The sequence below is a fragment of the Aristolochia californica genome, unplaced genomic scaffold, assembly GCF_029961685.1.
Source record: "Aristolochia californica isolate CCGP_79_NKW_82.1479 unplaced genomic scaffold, dmAriCali1.0.hap1 SCAF_13, whole genome shotgun sequence".
Taxonomy (NCBI): Eukaryota; Viridiplantae; Streptophyta; class Magnoliopsida; order Piperales; family Aristolochiaceae; genus Aristolochia; species Aristolochia californica.
This window is the reverse complement of record NW_027181804.1, coordinates 23,955,688-23,976,867: the sequence shown is the minus strand read 5'-3', so window position 1 is coordinate 23,976,867 and position 21,180 is coordinate 23,955,688. Positions and strand designations below refer to the sequence as shown.

General features: G+C 41.6%; 1 protein-coding gene across 1 annotated transcript in view; it reads left to right on the top strand.

The window, feature by feature from the left end:
- The first annotated feature begins 2,781 nt into the window (after positions 1-2,781).
- Positions 2,782-21,180, top strand: part of LOC137948063 (histone deacetylase complex subunit SAP18) — a 28,594-nt gene continuing 10,195 nt past the window's right edge. The window contains exons 1-4 of the mRNA XM_068793984.1: positions 2,782-2,983; positions 5,062-5,094; positions 9,417-9,527; positions 9,613-9,708. Of these exons, the coding sequence (XP_068650085.1) occupies positions 2,870-2,983; positions 5,062-5,094; positions 9,417-9,527; positions 9,613-9,708 (354 nt within the window). The 5' untranslated portion in view covers positions 2,782-2,869. The remainder of the gene's footprint in view (positions 2,984-5,061; positions 5,095-9,416; positions 9,528-9,612; positions 9,709-21,180) is intronic.

Below are 21,180 nucleotides of genomic sequence, written 5' to 3'. Positions count from 1 at the left end.
CTTAATTATTCCACTGTTAAACAAGAAATATTGGCAATAATTAAGTGCATTCATAAATTTCAGGTTGATTTATTAAATCAAAAATTCCTTTTAAGAGTTGATTGTTCAGCAGCCAAATCGATTCTTAAGAAGGATGTGAAGAATCTTACTTCCAAACAAATCTTTGCCAGATGGCAGGCGGAATTAAGCGCCTTTGATTTTGATATAGAACATATCAAAGGAGAATTGAACTCCTTACCTGATTTTCTAACCCGTGAATTTCTTCAGGGACAAAATCATGTATAACCCCGCAAGGGGCAATCCACTCCCAATGAGAGGACGTGGAAATCAACAATCAAGAGGCCGAGGCCGAAAGAATCCAGAAATAGGAAATTCCTCAGACAAGAAGGGCAAAGCCCCAGTGTCGTATAAAGAGACACTTGAAGTAGAACCAGAGTATATTACTCTTCCGGATACGGAAACAATTCTACTCCTCAATAAAGAGGATCTTGAGGGTACATTGGATTCCTGGGAGATGTTACAGAAATGGCTTGGAGAAGCCTACTGTCCCATCCGTGCAGGAAAACGATCGTATTCCTTTGAATCAATTTTGGTTCATCTAAATTCTATATCAGTGCATCATACACTGACAAATGTGGCTAAATGGGATAGCCCAAGAGCGTACAGTAAATGTACAATACAAAGATTCATGCATCCCTCAACTTGGGGAAAATTTGATTTGGCTAAAGCAGCTAATCTTCCTAATGATAAGGAATTTAATTATTGGGATTATATGGATTATTGGTATAATACCTTTTATTACCAAAATCCTTCTCATAGGCATTCATGGTTTTTCCAATGGGAAAAGAATGTTTTTCAGAGGTCATTATCTCTACCCAGTTGGGTATTTGCATGGTGGATCAAATTTGGGCCACCCATTTCAATATTACCTGAGCCCATTAAGGCTTGTTTTAGTAAATGGACTCAATCCAGTCCTGAGCTTTAAGCTCTGGGTTATGAAAAACCCCCAAAGCATTGGGACAGTCTTATCTTCTTTATGGTATTTTCTCTACCATGGATTTGGAGATGGGATTGTACTACAGGCTTTAATGATAAAAGCCTACCAGTATTATTACGAACTTTTCATGTTCGATGGTGGAAAAATTTCTCCAATATTGATACCAAAGTTGCAGAAATTAAGTCTGCTATCATACAAAATGAAAACAATCTTGGATTGCATCGCATCCCGGAAGTTCATTATGACTCCGACAATTTATTTGCAAGTTTCAAAACTCAATTAAAGAGTTTGATTCCGAATATCTCGGAAAAAGATATTATGCAAAAATTATTAGAATCAATGAAGGATTCTATGGTCACTCATTGCAATGAAGGCACTTCTTCTCACCATCCAGCAGACGACAACATGTCCGTATCTGAACCTTCTGCTGCTGAAGATGATGAAGATATTGATTATAATAGTACAAAGCAAGATGATAATGCTCAAGACTCTTTACCGGATAGTCAGCCACCTGATGAGGATCCGGAAGAATATATTAATCTTATGTTGCAAGCATTCAAGGTAACATCTAAAAAGAAATAATTTTGCAGGATATGACTATGACAGATAAATCTGTTCCAGATTCGTCGGCCAAGTCCGTCCAAAAAAGCTACAGAGGAAATCTTATCCTCCGGCCCACAGCTGGCCTATTTGTCACATCAATCAAGACTCCTACAGTATATTTGGTCGGCCATTTTCCATAAAAAATCATTCATGGGATGCCGCCAGTAGCCGCCTGCATCGGATAAGAGTTAAGGCTCTTCGTCAACAAAAGATGCTTTGGGACCAAGCCCATCAAATGTCTCGTTCCAATCCCCATCATGGAGATAAAGTGGATGATAAAGATGAAGATAATCAAGATGATGACTCATCCAAGAATCTCAATTATCGAGATAATGACTCACCACCTCAATCATAGAGGTTACTTTTTGTATTAGTGGTGGATTTCAAATATGTTAAAATCCACATTAGTTCACTCCTTCTATATAAGGAGTTAGTTTCTTTAGACAAGGCATCACTTGAAAAACCTTCCCCTCTGTCTTCAAGGTTGCCTACTCGTGTGCTTTAAGTCTTGGAGTTTATTGTAAGTACTTTTATGATATTGTGAATAAATTCGTAATAAGTTAAAATTATTCTCTGTCTGTTTTCCCTTTTACTTGCCTTCTGTCAATCTTCCTTCTTCCGCGTGTAATTTGTTTAGTTGAGATGTTCACACTCTCTTCCTATCAAGCTCTCTCCCTTACCCTTAATTCTATCACTTGCTTTGGTCTTCTTCTTTATCTTCTCTTATCATCTTTGGCTACATTTGAGTCCCCTCTTCTTTAAAGACATTCTTGAGAACCTTTATCAAAGAATTCTTCTCCATAAGTGCCTCTTTAGGAGAGTGATTTTTGGCCCTATCTTGAAAGAGTACATTATATATGAATTACTTAGTTATAACTATATTATATCTATTTAAAGATAAAGTTGTTAATATACCCTCATGTGTATCTTCAATTTATAATAAAATAAATTTATTTGATTATGACAGTTTTTAGGCAGATTACTAAAACACCCTTTTGTACCTTAAGAAGTTTTTTAGTAAAGTATATTTACATAGGTCAGATTATGGGTCCACCAATTTGTAGGATTAGTGGGACCCATGTGACCGACTTTGTGTGCGATTTGACATTGTACCACGAAGCCTTCCTTAATCACTAGGCATACAGCTTCAAAGAGTAGCAGAACGCATATAAATAGGTCATCGCTGAGCGAAGGGCTAAAGTACCGGAGAGTAGAGACTTCGCTGCAACACAGATAAAACCTAAGGAGCGAGGAGTCGGACTCGAGAAAATGGCGGGAGTGGCTGATGCGCAGAACAGACCCGGTAGACCTTTCCCTCTTTCTCAGACCAGGGGTCCGCCACCTCCGCCTCGTCCTCGTTTCGAGCCGGTTGACCGAGAAAAGGTTGTCACCGAGAACCTCTCTTGTCTTTCTTCTTTGGCTTCTTTGATCTTAATAGTCAAATGTTCGAATAGTTCGTTTCTCGTGACTATGTCATGTCTTTCCTGATTAAAAATATAATGCCATGAAGAGCTATGAGTTTTTATGGAACTACTTTTTGGGTTGAAATCGATTGCTTTCACTGCATTAGTTGAGAAGCTCTGTGCTTGGTTGAGGTCATTTAGTTTTTGTTTCGTGCTGTATGATTGCTTTGCTCGTTCCCAGCGTGAGGGACTTCCGTGTTCCCATTTTCTCTAGGAGACTGCAAGTACCATGTGTTTTGATTCTTTGAGCATGGAAACCGTTATATGGAAATTACGCCTTTGACTATCTTATCATGTTCTTATTTGCCTGTATAACTCATTTTCTGTTAGCTGGTTTCTTTGAAATAGGTGCTTGCTTTTAAATTAGGATGAGTTCTTGGTTGTTGTCTGCTGATGCCGGACTAAATCATCAAGGAGGTAAGATACCTTATTGTAGAAGTAAATGATGGCAGCTAAATGAGTCTTTGAAAAAGAAAGGTTACGAAAAGAGTGTGCAAAATGTTGGAGCTTGGCGAGTATTTCCGATATTCTATCAGATTCGGAAGGACAAAACATTCAATGTAGGGGATATGAAAACTAAAGAATGCCTGTTATGGTGAAGTCATCCTCATAAGCTGAGAGTTAGAATTCAGTTCCTTCTTATATGAGCTTATTATCCAATACCTGTAGAATGTTACTTTTTGGGTGATTTTTGACTGTGAAATCACAAGAAAGTCATTCTAAATGTGACTTGTCTTCTTGGAATGAATTCAAACCATCTGCTAGACCATTTAAATGCATGAAAAAAAGGGAAAGAAAATAAAGTGGCAATCACGTTCACCCCCTTCCGCTGCTGTGCCTTTTTTCTTCATGTCTTCTTTAGCTGGCAAGCTTCAGCTGACATCCAGGAGCCGACAACTTTATTTTTGGAAGTTGTTCTCTGCATTATATGGTGATTAGCTAACAATCTTATGTGGAGTGTGCAAATCCCAATTTCTTCCTTAGTGACAATAAGGAAAGGGCAGTCTGCTGCAGGATCTCAAGCCCTCAAACCCTCAAACCAGGAAAATGGCCTCGGTGTCTGGATACTAGAGGCTGAGCCGATGTATCATTTAATCTTGACAGTCTCTGTTATGACTTTACACCTTGAGAAATGCTAAAATAGCCATCTTTATGGAAAGATAAAGTCTAATCAAATAGATTCACTATTTAATGTTATCTATCAAGTGAAGCTTTGGTTGTTCTTTTATATACAACAAATTTGTATTAATTTCCCTTTCAAAAGATGAGATTCATCATTTGTGTTTTTAGATTTTTCTTCTCTATGGAAATGATATGGAGCACTGATTATAGACCTGTCTGGATCATCAAAATGAAAAAGTGTCTTAGCTGTTTTGGTGCATGGAGGGCAATTAAGAGCTGACTTGCCTAATAGTTTTGGTGGAACATATGTTTATGAAGAAACCTACATAGTGCCTGTGCTATGTAGGTGTGTACTACCGGTTGGATGTAGGAAAAGCCCAAATCTATGGCGGCTTGCTGTTTCCTTTTAAGAGATCACTGTTGTAAGTGATCCACCTGATCTTTTTCAAAATAAGTGGAGAGAACCCTACTGATGAAGAGACAGAACTGCTGGACAGTGTCTAACCTTTAACATGCCGTTTTCATTGTTGATCTACTTTTGATTTGATTCTTTACTTTCATTGTCTGTTGGTGTGGCATTAGTTTATTAAAAGTTTTAACTTTCAGTTAAAAGGAAAAGAATATAGGACACATTTGCAAAGAATTCCTACGATTTTTAACTGGACTTTTGTTTAGAAGTTGGTTTAAATTTATCATGTATCATTGGTTTATAATATTACAATTTTTTAGAAAGAAAAATGGAAATATTACTGCTTCAGCTTTGTGAATGTGTTATTTATTTTCTAATTGTATCTGCATTATTGAAAACCTTTTAGGTTATTTCTGTCATAATTTTCATGTCATATACTGATGGAACATTGCTTATTTTACTTGCAGACTTGTCCTTTATTGCTTCGTGTTTTCACTAAGGTAATATTCACATGGAACTCCAATATTTTTCCTCTTGGCCATCTAGTATCATTTTAAAGAAATAATGTCTTCTTGAGGTTTTTAAATCTTTTCAATCTCGTTTTCTTCTACTAGGGTTACCTTGTTAATACTATTTTCTGGTCTAACTTGAGTTTCTTGTCACTATTGTGGATTTTAATTGTTAGCTGAATAGGAAATGTATTGTCATTTTTGTTGAAAATGGTGTAGTTGGTTTTTTTCCTCTTTCTAGTGCAACCATGTGATCGTATTGTTAACTTCTAGGATTCCATGCTGGAAATAGTCTTGGAAGTAGGCTAGTGAAAGAAAGGAGAGAGCTAGGAGGAACAAAAGGTGAAGAGAAGGGATAGAGATGGATGGTTTGTGAGTGTTTGGAGAATAGGTCTAGCTTTGTTACCCTAGACCCCTCTTCCTTTAATAATTATAACCTTTAAACCTTCATAATTACAAGTATGCCTCTTCTCATGGGCTGAATTAAAGAAAGGAAAAAATACAGGTTAAATATGAACTAATTGCAATAATGTCACTGTTGTTCCTATTTTCTAACAGGTATCATCACGGGAGTTCTAAGAAGAAAAGAAGACCAAGGGTTTACAAATGTTTGACATGGTTGATGTCTATTCTGTACTAAAACTAGATTTTTATATGGCAATGTCTTGGTTCTTTTCACTTTCTTCTTTTTTGTCAATGCAAAATCGAAAATGGTATATGGATCATCACATTTAATTTATAAACATGCTTCTGTTCCCCAACTCAATTATAAGAAAGCACTGGAAATCGGTGATGAATTTTCAAGATCATACTTCACAACCCCAGCTGAATGGCAGCGTTCCCTATTGGAATGGCTGAGGCCTAATTTTGATGGGCATTTGATGGGGAACCCTGGTCTAGTTGGGGAGGGAGTCTCTATTAGGAATCATGAAGGTTCCCTTCTACTCATGTTCTCTGGTCCCATTGGCGTATGTGACTCCTCAGTAGCTGAAATTCATGACCTGTTACAAGGAATAAGGTTGCATACTCAGGAATTTTTGGACCCTCTTTTTATTGAAGGTGTTAAATTTATGGAAATGAGAAATACTTCATTGACTTATTATAATCAGAGTACATGAACCTCTATTTATAATAGAGGAAGGTAGTAGAGTCCTATTATAATAAAACCACCCTTGTCCCAATTACACCCAAACTCTAACACTTAAAGATAAGTCCTAGCATAATTACATAACCCAATATAAATTGAAGATTAACAAGACTAAAACACCTTTAAACTGAAACTCTTCTATGTGTCCATATCTTATGGGCTTGGGCCCATCTTTCACCATTCTTAGATATGTGGGCCTTTCTTGGTCGTGTGGGCTTGGGCCCATCGTTTGTGGGTCTATATCTTATAGGTCTGGGCCCAAATTTTAACATTCTTTGATATGTGGGCCTTCCTTGGTCGTGTGGGCTTGGGCCCATCTTCCAACACTCCCCCTCAAGCGGGGAGTGAGAGAGCATCATGAACTCCCAGCTTGCTGCAAATGATGTATAGGATCTTCTTGTATAAAATGGTAGTCCATATCTTCCAACACTTCCCCTCACGCTGGTGGCTCTTCCATGAGGCCCAGTTGGCATAAGATAAGTGAGTAAAATCACTCTTAAGCCTTATGACATTGCTCCATACTCCAGGAGGGCACACTCCTATCTTCTGTAGGTAGTGGGTCTATACCAATGCTCAGAAGTGTAATAAAACTCCTCCATCGCCGTGTCCCTCTAGAGGACAACGACTCTCAAGTGGTAGGAGAAATAAATGCCAATTAAGGGGGCTATAACATAGATGTAGTAATAAGCTCTTCCATCACAGTGTCCCAATCGACTCTCACGTGTAGAAATTAACGGGTAACATAGATGTAGTAATAAGCTCCTCCGTCACGGTGTCCCAACCCGGGCACCGACTTTCACAGGTAGAAATGGGTGATAAGTGGGTAATGCCTGTCATTCACAAGACGACGTTAAAAGACCCATATGTATATATGGACTTAAATTCCCAACCGAAGCAATACTCAAAAGGTTACAATAAAGGTTGGCCCAAAGATATGTGTGGGAGTCAAATTAAGGATGGTATGAGAAAGGATACTGAGGCTACCACTTCTTCAATAATAATGTCTCATCCAAAGAGACACAATAGTAGTAGCTGAAATGGGCCTAGGCCCATATAACACAACCAAAATAACAAACCTTATAAATGGACCCATGAAATAATCCAATGCAAGTATCTGTACCAAATAATATGCTGACCAAGGAATAGGCTGTCAATATTCTAAAATAATAATCCAGTCAGAGAAAAAGTACCGAGTCAAATAGTAGACCAATATAGCTGAGTCGCGGCAGAAAACAAGTGGGCCATGTTGGGTTGACCCGACCGAGTTGACTCAGTCTCAGTTGACCCGAGTTAACTCGACAGAACAGAATAAAGCTCTGGTAGCTGGGTTAACTCGTTCCGGTCCGGGTTGCAGTCGGGCGCTCAACCTAACTTAGGAAAATTAAATCCGGCTACAATATCATCTTCTTCCCTGCTTCCAAACAGAGCGAAAAACCAGAGACGAAGGAGATCGATCAGCTGCAAATTTTTTTTTGGATGCTCGCTGATTGCTAGCGGATTAAATTTACTGGTTCTTTGGATTGAATCAACACCTATCTTCTCGGTGGAAATAGAGTTCTTGGCGGAGAAAATAATCCACCGCGCAGAAAAAAAATGGACTCACATAGTCATCTTCTCCAAGCGGCTCTGAACAGAGAGGTAGTCGACGGAACAGCCAGCTCTTTGTCTTCCTTGCGGCGCAAAACAAATCGGAATTGCAAGAAAAAAACTCAGCAGAATGGAATCTCTATAGAGTTGTTTTCTCTGATAATGGCAACGGGATAACTCAGACAGAGTTTGGTGTCATCGTCTCCGGCAACAGGAATGGAGCTGTCACTCAGAAAAACTTGTGACCAAAAATAGTACGCGAAGTCGGCAAATTGATTCGTTGTCCATAAAAGGCAATAATTAGACCGTTATTGACAACATCGAATAACTTCCAAAATTGCAGCAGATTAAAATCAATCTTGGCTGATAAATGGGCGGGAACTGAGGATGTCGTCTTCGGCCTCCAGAAAAGGAAACCCAACTGACGACGGAAATTCTACAGGATGGTAAGGTCGCTCGGCGGATTATACACAACAAAACATCTCTTCTCCACAACGCTCGCTTCCGAATAGAGTGGGAAAGTTGTATACATCACCGAATAGAACAGTGACGATGCTTAATCCAAGCAGAGTTAGAATAATTCTAGAAATAGTGATGGCAGAGGGGGATTGTCGCTGTTGGCGGTCATGAACCTGAAGCTCCCAGAAATAGAATAGTAGTATAAAGGTGAAAACGTAAAGCAAATAATGGGTATAGGGACAAAAAAAGATAAATATGAACCTAAACTACTAAGATAATAGATCAGAAAAAATCACATTACCTCTGTGGGTTGACCGAGTCAACTCACAGAACCTGCTCTGATACCATGTTGAATTTATGGAAAAGAGAAATACTTCTTTGACTTATTATAATCAGAAGAAGGTAGTAGAGTCCCATTACAAGAAAACTATCCTTGTCCCAATTACCCCCAAACTCTAACACTTAAAGATAAGTCCTAGAATAATTACAGAACCCAATATAAACAGAAGACTGATATGACTAAAACACCTTTAAACTGAATATGGGCTTGGGCCCATCTTCTGTGGGTCCATATTTTATGGGCTTGGGCCCATCTTCCAACAGAAGGGAACTCGGCCAATATTATAAGTTGGATGTCAAAGAAGAAGATGCATTTTTGCTTCAGCATGGATAGTTGAATGGAAACACATTTTAAGATCCGTGAGCATCTTGCTCTTGGAAGATCCTTGCCTTTTTAATATTGAGTTAAAATTCATTGTTTTCATCTTCATGATCTGCTTTATTGAAATAAAGATTTCACAATTTTCAAAAACTTTCATTATACAATTGAAGGAATGTCGTTTTAAAGAATTGGCTTTTGGTCACATTGAGGTGTGTCTTGATGTTAGGTCTTGGGTTGAAGTTTCACTGGTGGGATCTTTTGGGGAGGTGTGCAAGTGCATTTGTATTTCTCTATGAGCATTTTGGGCGTATGTTTTCTTTATTTTCTCTCTTGCAAGTGAGATCTTTATCAGTTTTCTTTACTTTTGTTCTCTAGCTATTTCACCTGTGTCAAGGACAACTACTGTATCAGATTATTTCTTTTTTAGCACGTACTATTTAATGTTACCTTCCTGTCCAGATTGGTGGCCATCATGCCAAAGAAGACTTTCAAGTAAGAGGCAAAGAACCCAAGGATGAGGTTCAAATCTATACATGGAAGGATGCTACACTCCGTGAGTTGACTGATCTGGTATGTTAGGTTTTCTATTCTTCACACTTTAGAGCTTTGATGTACTTTTGTTTCTTTAGCTAATAGTTATTGAATTATCTTTTAGGTGAAAGAGGTTGCTCCAGCAGCCAGAAGAAGAGACGCAAAACTGTCTTTTGCATTTGTCTATCCTGATAAGAATGGACGTTTTGTTGTGCGACAGGTAAGAATACAATGATTATTCTATTTTGGGTTGTACTACTATTTTTGAATTTGGGCAGGGCTAGTTGTCACTGATAGAATCTACTTAGTAACAAGCCGTTTAGAAAAAAAAATGTCAACTAATTCTAGGAACTTAATTGTTTCTGGTCTCACAAATTTCACTTGTTGCATTTCAAGAATCATGGCACTTGTGTTTGTCTTTCAATTTTCATTGAATTCAGACTTGTATTTGTGAAGTTATTAAGTGACCAAAATACCCCTATGCCAGTATTTTAACAGAACTATTATCATGGAAAAGACCATTATGCCCTTCCTTACCAACATACTTATCTTTTTTTTTTTTTTGAAGAGGGGCGTGGCGCGATTCGAACTCGCGACTTGACCCACCTAATGTAAGAAGAATACCACCAGACCAAACGGCCATTGGTAACATACTTATAACTTATTATCAAAAGAATTTATAAGTATGTAAGGAAGGGCAGAATGGTCTTTTCCATGATAATAGATTTGTTAAAATACTGGTATAGGGGTATTTTGGTCACTTTAGTCTCATATGGATCTCATTAAGTTACAACAAGCTAGGCTTCATATTAGGACTTTATCCCCATATGACAACGTCTACTTTTTCTTCCCCTTTTTTTTCAAATCTTTCGGTCAGTCCTGTCACCAACCTACTCACAAATCCCCTTTTCCAGAAAAGTCCCTTTACCCCCAGCCTCCTCCTCTCTGCCCAAGACGCAGCTGCTCGGGATTCACACTCACTGCAAAAATGCCAACTTTTTCGGAAAAGTACCCTTACCCCCCAGTCTCCTCATCTCCGCCCAAGGCACCGTTGCTTGGGATTCGAACTCACTGCAAAAATGTCAGTTGCGCCTTGAGCCACTAAATGATGGAAAAAATCAGCAAATCAGTGAGATAATGGTGCTAAACCCTTTTCCTGAGATTAGCCCCCTTGTTGGGTGCTATATCGAGGAGATAATGGAGGAGGCTCATGCGTCATCTGGCAAGATCCCGTGGTCACAAACCTCGAATTAGATCGTCCCTCTGCAGAAGGGTCAAATCATTTGGGGAATCACTCGGCGTGGAACCTAAATCCCTCTATGGGAATCGAAAATCGGCCCAATGGCATCCCCCTTTCTTTAAGCTCTGCCTCTTTCGGCGACTGAAACAACCAACTCCCAGAGAACCAAAATCTCAAATACAGCCTCCTCGGTACTTTCGTTGAACAAGAGTCAGCTCCTCAACGTGTCCAAATGGCGCAACACCCTATCTCCCCTTCTCACCCTAATTTGGAAACCAAAGACCTTGACCATCTCAATCCCGTGTCGATTCTCGAAAACCCTGTTCCCAAGCATTGTACTTCTCCCCCTGTTCTAGTAACATACCAAAGGAGACGACATCGCTAGGAGAGGGTTACCCTTCACGATGAAGCCAGTCTAGCTAGGACTCAGCCTCCTCCTCCCTCCTCTAAGTCACAGAACCTCCTCCTCCACCCCTTTTTCATGTGAGCGGTCATCCTAGCTTGTGGATGAACTCCAAGTTGAACATCATAGATATGATGATGATACATGGCAACAAATGATGAATTTGGCGCGGTTGATGGGAGTAGTTCATAAGGGGCAGCGGCTTCCGCTTCGGGAGTACAAAAAAGAAGTAACAAATGATCTTGATATCATGAAATGTTAGAGGTATTGGCTTTGTTCGGAAGCGCACTTTGATTTCAAATTTCTTCTCCCAGTATAAGCCCTCAATTGTGATTATCCAAGAGATGAAATGTCAAGAGATGTCAGACTCCATTGCTGGGGAGTTGTGGGCATGTCCTTCAGTTAAGTGGGTGGCTGTCAATTCCATTGGTCACTCCGGTGGCATCTTGGTAGCCTGGGATTCTACCATTTTGGATGCTATTAATATTACTGAGGGCGTTTTCTCTATTGGAATCCAGTTCCGAGATAACTCCTCCGACAATATATGGTGTTTAGGTGGAATCTATGGCCCGACTAGATATCGGGAGAGAAGATCTTTCTAGGATGAGCTTATGGATCTCAATCGGTCGTGGAATCTCCACTGGATTTTTGCGGGAGATTTTAATGCCATCTGTTTTTGCAATGAGAAGAAACCCCTGTCAAATCATATTTTTGCTTCAATGCGGGGTTTTTTCGGATTTCATTGGTGGGTGTAATCTTGATGAGATTCCTCTCTACGGGAAAAGCTATACTTGGTCCAACAGCCAGAGACAACCCATCCTCTTGAAATTGGATCGGTTTTTGGCTTGCATTGACTGGCTTCAACTTTTTGGTAACGTCTTTGGAAGGGTGCTTAATAAGATGGGCTCAGATCATTGGCCTATCGTGCTATCTACGTCCTTCGAGAAATGGAGGCCTTCTCTGTTCCGTTTTGAAAACTCATGGCTCTCTGTGCAAAACTTTGACTCCCTTATATTGATGGTTGATGGGGTGAAGGTCCGATGATGCAGGAGAAGCCAAGTCAGATGATGCTGAGTTGTCAGATAGCACGTTGTTGGCATTGAAATACCTCAAGTTGACAGATCAGCGCAAAGAGGGCATGTAGTCAGATCTTTTCCCTGAACCTTGGTTGGGCCAAAATTTTGAGGGTTTGGGGTTTGCCTTTTTTTTGAGCTATGCAGCCCGGACTTGTCGGGGGTGTGGATTTTTTTTTGTCTAAGGCTATGTTTTGTGAACAGGGGAGATCATTATTGACTGAAATATTTTGAATCGAACACCAGAGAGGGTTTTCTCTGTGTTTTGGGGCGAACCTCTTGCATTTCTTCCCGTGGATTATCAGTTGGATTCGCCTGCAGGATAATTGCTCTCTTGTCCGGTGTCAGTTGGTAACAAAGCATTAGGCTAGGGGAGAAGCTTGGGTCTCGCCAAAGACGCTGCGGTGAGAAGCAGCTAGGGCAAAGTTGACACCGTCGCCGAGAAACGTCGCTGCTGCCGGAAGAACTCGACACTTGACTGAATAGATCTGCTGTTCGTGGCCGTTGCTGGAAGATAGGAACTCGGAAGGGAGAGGGCTCGAGAAGGACATTGTCGTTGTTGGAATTGCCGTTCGACGATGCTGGCCGAACAGAAAGGGTTCAGGACTCACAGAGAACAGGGTACCAAAATAGGGGTTTCGCCCAAGAAAGGAGAACCTCGCGCGAGACGCCAGAGCCGGGAGAGAGGTAGCGTCGCAGGAGGCGACATACTCCCAGAGACGACGGCCGGAGGAGGCCGCCAGAGACGTCTCAATTTCGGGAAAGGAGACTCAAAAATTCCGATTTTGGGAACTCGTTTTCTAAAATTTTGATTTGGGGAAATCTCGTTTCCAGGAGAAACGAGACTGATGCGCGACACATCTGCTATACCAGAGCCTCGCGTTTTCCTGGGGTGAAATTTTGCCAGTTTCCATGGCTGGTGGTCGTGGTCGTTGTGGGCCGGGTCCGAACGAGGAAGTCCCACACTTTGGTCGAAATATTTAGGATGTGATGATTGAAGATTTACAGAGGCAAGTTGCGGAGTTAACCTAGCGTCTAACGGCGCAGGATTTCGGTGATCATGAGATGGAAGATCACGATTCCGATGCTCGATTCTGGGAGCACTGCAGTTGGGGGGATCGATATGGAGACCTCGGTTTCAGAGTGACTCTACCCGAGTTTTCTGGTACGTTACAGGCTGAAGGATTCGTCGATTGGCTGAATGAAATAGAGCGTATTTTTGAGAATAAGGAAGTCCCAGATCGTGTCATAGTGAAACTGGTTGCCATCAAACTCAAGGGCAGAGCATCTGCGTGGTGGGAGCAGTTGAGGCGATCACGAGACCAGCAGGGCAAGGCCAAGATCACTGATTGGGAGAAGATGAAGAAGAAGAAGATGAAGGGTCACTTCCTTCCTTTCGGCTACACTCAAACCTTGTTTCAACGACTTCATTCGTTGAGACAAGGCATGAGAACAGTTGATGATTACACAGAGTTCAATCAGTTGATAGCTTGGAATGATTTATCTGAGACGGAAGAGCAAATGGTGGCACGGTATTTGGGGGGATTACGCCAGCCCTTGTAGGACGTCCTCAATATTCACTCGCTGTGGACCGTTTATAAAGCATACCAGCGTGCATTGGCTATGGAAAAACAACAGAATAGGAGGCCAATGATCAGAAGCGATCAGAGCAGTCGACTAGTTCACCCTCTAAAATCCCGTCCTGCCCAGCAGCCTCCACAAAGTACTTCTAACTCAAATATTAGATGTTTTCGATGTGGTGAGCAGGGACATAAAGCCACTGAGTGTAGGAAGCCTGCTAGTCAGAAGGGCAAAAATCTCCTGATTGAGGAAGACGAGGCAGACGAAAATGAGGAAATTGGTGAGCCTATGTATGACGATGACGAGGATGGAGATGTGTTGTATGGTGATGGCCATGAGACTTTGGTTGTTTGTAAGAGTCTGTTGACTCCCAAGGGTGGATTCAGGGGATGATTGGTTAAGAACCAATATTTTCCACATGACCTGCACAGTCGCAAATAAAGTCTGCAAGATGATCATTGATAGTGGTAGTTGTGAGAATGTAGTGTCTGAAGAGACTATCCAGAAATTGCAGTTGAAGACAGATCGTCATCCCAAACCGTACAAATTGTCGTGGCTGGCTAAAGGCAATGAGGTAATAGTAGATAGGCGATGCCTCGTATCTTTTTCCATCAGCATGAAATATTTTGATAATGCTTGGTGTGATGTCGTATCTATGGATGCTTGTCATGTATTGTTAGGCCGCCCTTGGCAGTATGATTGTAGTGTTATTAACGATGGGCAGAAGAATACATATTCCCTTAGCATCAAAGGGAAGAAGATTGTGTTGGCACCTTGTCGGGAAGGACCCACTCCTACCCCGATAGCCGGTACTACTAACCTGCTTTCAATGTCCAGGTTTTTAGTAGAGATAGAGCATGGAGATGTAGTCTATGCTCTACTACCTTGCGGGAATAATTCCACAGACATGAATCCAGATTTACCAGCAGAGGTGCAGCAACTCCTAGCAGAGTTTTCTGACCTGATGCCAGAGGATCTTCCTCCTGGATTGCCGCCTATGAGGGATATTCAACATCAGATTGACCTTGTTCCGGGGTCCAGTTTGCCTAATCGACCAGTGTATCGCTTCAGCCCCAAGGGATCTAAAGAGTTGTAGTGACAAGTGGTCGAGTTGTTGGAGAGGGGCTACATCCGTGAGAGTATGAGCCCATGTGCAGTTCCTGCCCTGCTGGTGCCGAAGAAAGATGACTCTTGATGTATGTGTGTTGATAGCAGAGCAATCAACAGGATTACAGTGAAATACAGATTTCCCATTCTTCGCCTGGATGATATGTTAGACCAGTTGTTCGGTTCTAAGGTCTTCTCCAAAATTGACCTTAAAAGCGGATACCACTAGATCAGAATAAGGCCTGGAGATGAGTGGAAGACAACGTTTAAGACGCAACATGGGCTGTATGAGTGGTCATGCCTTTTGGGCTGTCCAATGCGCCTAACACCTTTATGAGATTTATGCATCAGGTTTTACGGCCTTTCATGGGGAAATTCGTTGTCGTTTACTTCGACGATATCCTCATTTATAGTCCAATGTGGGCATCATATTTTGATCACCTACGTGCTGTTTTTGATATGTTGCGGATGGAGCGCCTGTTCGTCACATGGATAAAGTGTTCTTTCTTCACTACTTTTGTAACTTTTTTTGGTTTTGTTGTGTCTACTGATGGTGTTCATGTAGATTAGTCGAAGATAAATGCAGTCTTGGAGTAGCCCACACCAAAGACCTTGCACAATGTCAGAAGTTTCCATGGCTTGGTGTCCTTCTATCGTCGGTTCATTAGAAACTTCAGCACTCTGATTGCTCCTATCACAGAGTGCCTCAAAGGACGTGATTTCCAGTGGCTCGAGGAGGTGGAGGCCAGCTTTCAACTGGTCAAGCAAAAGATGACAGAGGCACCAGTTTTGGCACTTTCTAATTTTGAGAAGGTGTTTGAGGTAAATTGTGATGCATCTGGGGTTGGCATTGGTGGTGTTCTGAGTCAGGAGGGGCGGCCAATAGTTTTTTTCAGTGAGAACCTCTCAGGATCCAAGAAGAATTATTCCACCTATGATGTGGAGTTTTATGCCATAGTTCAGTCCTTGAAGCATTGGTGTCACTACCTAGTACAGAAAGAGTTCATTTTATTCACTGATCATGAGGCCCTGAAGTACATCAATGGCCAACACAAGCTGAGTAGACGGCATGCCAAGTGGGTGGCGTACTTGCAGGAGTTCACGTTTGCACTGAGACACCAAGCAAGGAGTTTGAATCGTGTCGCAAATGCCTTGAGCTGTCGTACATTACTCCTCACCACCATGAGCGCTAGAGTTGCAGGATTTGAGGCTTTCTCTGATATGTATGCTGCAGATCCTTCATTTGGGTGGATACTTCGGGAGGTAACTGATGGTCAACGCCATGATTTTATTTTGCATAATGGTTATCTGTTTCGTGGATTACAATTGTGCATTTCAGAGTGTTCACTACGACAGTTGATTATTAGTGAACTTCATAACGAGGGTCACTTTGGGCGAGATAAGACGTTGGCTTTGATCTCTTCTCACTATTATTGGCCCAAACTGACCAGTGACGTGGCTCATTATGTGGAGCGTTGTTATGTGTGCCAACGGTCCAAGGGAGTTCTCACTAATGCGGGTCTGTACACACCTTTGCTGGTACCTGAAGCCCATTGGGTTGATGTCAGTATGGACTTTGTTTTGGGCTTACCTCATACCCAAAGGGCCTTGGATTCTATTTTGGTTGTGGTTGACAGGTTTTCCAAAATGGCCCATTTTGTAGCTTGCAAGAAAACAATGGATGTTGCATGGATCACCCATCTTTTCTTCAGGGAGATTGTGCGTTTACATGGTGTTCCCCGATCCGTTACTTCAGATCGTGACACCAAGTTCATGAGTCATTTTTGAAGGAGTTTATGGGAAAAACTGGGGACGAAGTTGAATTTTAGTAGTGCCTACCACCCCCAGACGGATGGTCAGACCGAGGTGGTGAATTGGAGTTGGGGGAACCTTTTGAGGAGTTTGGCAGGAACTAAACCGAAGCAGTGGGATTTGGCATTACCTCAAGCAGAATTTGCCTATAACAGGTCGAAACACAGAACCACAGGTGAGCCCATTTGAGATTGTCTATGGTCAGAATCCATCCGAGGTGCTTGACTTAGCCCCTTTTCCACGTGTGGGTCGCCTGAGTCACAAGGCAGATGAGATGGCAGAACATCTTCGAGGTATCCATGAGCAGGTGAAGCTGGCCATTCACGAGAGTAATGCCAAGTACAAGGTTAAGGCCGACAGTCGCCGTCGTCAGGTACTTTTTGATGTTGGTGATTTTGTTTGGGCAGTCTTAACTTGTGATCGTTTTCCTGTTGGAGAGTATACTAAGCTTAAGGTGTGGAAGATTGGCCTCTGTGAGGTCCTGTAGCGGATCAATGATAAAGCCTACAAATTGCGCCTCCCCAGTTATTTGAGGACTTCTGTTGTCTTTAATGTCAAACACCCGAGTCCTTGTTTTGTGGATTCCGATGAAGCTATTGTGAACTCGAGGGCGAGTTCTTTCCAACTCGAGGCGACTGATGCAGGAGAAGCCGAGTCAGATGATGCAGTTGTCAGATAGCACGTTGTTGGCATTGAAATATCTCAAGTTGACAGATAGTCGGATCTTTTCCCTAAACCCGGGTTGGGCCAGAATTTTGAGGGTTTGGGGTTTGCCTTTTTTTTGAGCTATGCAGCCCGAGCTTGTCGGGGGCGTGGATTTTTTTTGTTTAAGGCTCTGTTCTGTGAACAGAGGAGATCATTATTGACTGGAATATTTTGAATTGAACACCAAAGAGGGTTTTCTCTGTGTTTTGGGGTGAACCTCTTGCATTTCTTCCCGTGGATTATCAGTTGGATTCGCCTGCAGGATAATCGCTATCCTGTCTGGCGTCATCAGAGCTTTGGCAGAAGAGAGTGGGCCTTTCCATTAAAACTGCGTTCTCTAAAAGGGAAATTGAAGAAATGGGCGACAAGTCGTCGTTCCTCTTTGTCTTGCACGAAAGCTACTCTCCTTTCTCAGATTGCTGATCTGGAACAAGGGTACTTATCCCCTACTGCGTTTGCTTCCCGAATTTCTCTGAACTTCGATTTAAATAAAATTTTGTATCAAGAGAGAATTAGATGGAAGCAAAGAGCCAGATTTAAGTGGCTGAAAGAAGGTGATGTGAATACAAAATTCTTGCATTCCGTCACATCGGCAAGAAGGAGGTCCAACCGAATTACCTCTCTATGTATTAATAATGAGGTAACTTTGTGTCAGACCTCAATAACTAATGTGGATTCAGTTTTTGACAGATCTATATTTGGAGGAATGTTCTGATAGGCCAAAAGTTCAACACATCAACTTCTCCCGTCTCTCTCCCATGGCTGCTTCCCTATTGGAGTTCCCTTTCTTTGCTGTTGAAATTGAGCGTGCTGTATTGGGAATGGAAGTGATCGGGCACCTGGCCCAAATGGCTTCAATGGAGATTTTCTAAAAAGTTTTTGGCCATTGCTCAAAGAAGATATTTTCGCTATGCTGCTTGGTTTCTATAGGAATGGTATCACCTTTCATAGTATTGGGGCCACTTTCATCACTCTGGTACCAAAGAAGATCAATGTTGAAAAGCCAGAAGACTTCCGACCTATCAGCCTGGTCATTAGTGCGTCCAAAATCATTGCAAAAATTCTGGCACATCGGCTAAAAGCCCTTCTCTTGATCGTCTTCCACCGAGGGCAAGACACTTTTCTCAAGGGGAGAGAAATTCTTGACTCTATAATAGCTGCACATGAGCTCATTGATCATTTCAGTCATAGCAAAAAGCTAAGAATTTCCCTCAAGCTTGATCTGGAAAAGGCTTTTGATCGGGTTAATATGATTCTTCTAGATGAGCTTATGGAAAAAATGGGATTCGGCCCAAAATGGAGATTCTGGATTAGGAGTTGTGTGGGTTCGGCTTCCTACTCTCTCATTCTTAATGGCACCATGTGGTTATTTCTAAGGGACAAGGGGGATCAGACAGGGAGACCCGCTCTCTCTGCTTCTTTTCAACATTATTGAGGAATTTCTTTCCTCTATGTTTTACTCGGCGGTGAATCTTGGGTGGCTCCCCCCAACCAGCACTCAACAGGTTTTCAATGTCCCCATTCTTCAATTTGCGGATGATACTATCATTTTTGGGAGCGGAAATATGGACGGTGCTAGAAGGATCGAAGTTGTCTTGGGCCTATTTGAACTTGCCTCGGGGCAAAAAGTAAATTGGGGGAAAACTTCCATTAAGGGCTTCAATATCTGCCATGCGTTACTAGAGGAGTTGGCGAACATCTTTGGTTGTAAAACCGCTAGCAGCCCATCAACCTACCTTGGCCTTCCTCTCTTAAATGGCCGCATAAACCAAAGTCTATGGAATCCTGTGGTGGAAAAATTGGAGACCCGTCTAGCAACTTGGAAGGGTAGATTTCTTAGCAAAGCTGGCATACTCATTCTCTTGAAGTCTTGCATCGCAGGTATTCCAAATTATGCTTTATCCTTTATGCTCTGTCCTTTTTCAATTTGCAATACCATGAATAGGTTAAAAAGAAGATTTCTATGGAGAGGATCGAGTGATACTTTTAAGTATCATTTGGTCAAATGGGAGGATGTCTGCATGCCAAAAAATATGGGAGGTTTAGGGATTCGGAAATTGAAGGATATGAACCAAGCTGTGTTTTTAAAATGGATTGGGAAGTTCAACAATGTTTCTTCAAATCTTTGGAAGGAAATGGTATCTACGAAACTTGGCTGTCTTTCTCCTTGGTGGACTTCAGGAGGTAATTGGAGATGTCTATCTCCAATTTGGAGATCATTATATCTACTTATCCCCAAGGTTTCTTCAACCGTCAGATTCTATGTTGGTAACAACAGATCTTTAAAGTTTTGGGAGGACTGGTGGACGGGTCAAGAGCCTTTATAGTGAACTTATAGGAACCTCCTCCTATCTTTGCATAGGGAAATATCGGTTGCTGATGCTTTTGAAGAGAATGGTTTGAACTTACACCCTAGAAGGGGTCTCTTTGATATTGAGGCTTTGGAGGCAAGTAGGTTGATGGAATCTTTGCAATCCTGTAGATTGAGGCTTTTAGCTGCTGACAAGATGATATGGTGGCTTGATAAATGCGGTATTTTCTTAGTGTCCTCTTCTTACAACTTCATCAATGGTTGGCATACAAACCAAAGGGATCATGAGTTTTTTTTTTTATGGCGTTTCTACGCTCCGCCAAAGATAAATTTTTTTGTATGGAGTGCCTGCCATGGAAAGATACGGCAGACGTGCTCGGAAGAAGAGGACACCCAGCTATTGACCCTCTTTGCCCTTTATGCAACTCTGAGGTCGAATAAGTCAATCACATTCTGCTTCATTGCTCTTTTTCATGGAAGGTATGGATTTCCATCCTCAGTAAGACGGGGTTGCAATTCTGTGCGTTAGTGGATTTGATTTCTTTTAGCAAGATGCTCATTGGTATTCCCCCCCTGATATCCACATGCACTGGTTTCATTCTGTGGGGGCTTTGGAATGAACGTAATCGAAGGCGTTTTGATGCTAGAAATAATTCTGCGATTAGGGTGGCGGATTGTGTCTGGCCAGATCTCTACATGGCTTCTTTCAAAGAAGCCTTTCTCCTCCTTTGTTGGTTCATCTATCTGAGATAATTGGAGCATTATTGCAAAAATGCAGTGTGTAACCAAAACCTCGGTCATGCAGAAATTTTGATGGTTCTTCTCAGGGTGACCCTGAAATGGCTGGTTTTGGCGATGTTATCTTAGATTCTTCAGGCAATCAGTGTTTGTCATATGCTGGTCCGTTAGGCATTGTTGACTCAACGACGACTGAGATTCAAGGTCTTCTCAATGGGCTCCGTATTTTCCGAGACCATTATAGTGGTAGACGTGCTTGCCAAGTCAGGATCGTCCTTTCAATCTCTTGTTGTTAGGGATTTGCTCCCCTTTTCTTTGTAATTCTTTGTTTTTTTTGTTAAAATATACATCCTTTTCAAAAAAAATTTTCCATTGAATTCTGACTTGTATTTATGAAGTTATAAGTATGTTTGTAAGGAAGGGCAGAATGGTCTTTTTCATGTAATTTTCACTTAATTGAGATAGTTAAAAAGAGAGGGATCCTTTTCTGAGCCCTCGTTCAACGCAGCCTCTGGTGTTGCTTCTTCCTCTCTCTTGTCTCCTTATTTTCCCCTTTTCTTTTCCTCAAATCCTCTCTATATTGCAATTTTACTTGGTATCAAAGTGATAGAAGTTGATTTTGGGAGGTTCTTCTACAACAATTTGAGTTCTTTCCTCCCTTTTGTCATCCCTATAGAAGGTTCTTCAAACAATCTCTACTAGTAGGGTACAGAGAATTTTTT